This window comes from Penaeus monodon, chromosome 25 (genome assembly GCF_015228065.2).
Source record: "Penaeus monodon isolate SGIC_2016 chromosome 25, NSTDA_Pmon_1, whole genome shotgun sequence".
NCBI classification, from domain to species: Eukaryota; Metazoa; Arthropoda; class Malacostraca; order Decapoda; family Penaeidae; genus Penaeus; species Penaeus monodon.
This window is the reverse complement of record NC_051410.1, coordinates 38,048,029-38,048,295: the sequence shown is the minus strand read 5'-3', so window position 1 is coordinate 38,048,295 and position 267 is coordinate 38,048,029. Positions and strand designations below refer to the sequence as shown.

The window sequence follows — 267 nt, the reverse complement described above, 5'->3', positions numbered from 1 at the left end:
GCTATTTCACATCAATTTAATCTTTATATCTTACAAAAGCATTATGACTTATGGAAGTATGTCTTTATTCTAAACTCATTCAAGTACATTGTTTCATATAATATCCAGAGTTACTGGCATCTATGCCGTCCCCATGCTTAAGTGATAACTGTAGGTTCCTGGCGACCTGTGCGTTCTCGGAGCTGGGACAAATTAATTGCAATTTCTACTAGTGGTTTGAGGACTTCCTGCAAGGTAAGAAAAATAAGGTTAATATATTTTTAATTC

The 267-nt window shown here is 34.8% G+C and overlaps 1 protein-coding gene across 1 annotated transcript in view; it reads right to left on the bottom strand.

Annotated features, from left to right (window-relative positions):
* Positions 1–44: 44 nt before the first annotated feature.
* Positions 45–267, bottom strand: part of LOC119589221 (phosphoglucomutase-1-like) — a 7,439-nt gene continuing 7,216 nt past the window's right edge. Inside the window, 1 exon segment of the mRNA XM_037937825.1 lies at positions 45–227. Within this exon segment, the coding sequence (XP_037793753.1) occupies positions 138–227 (90 nt within the window). The 3' untranslated portion in view covers positions 45–137.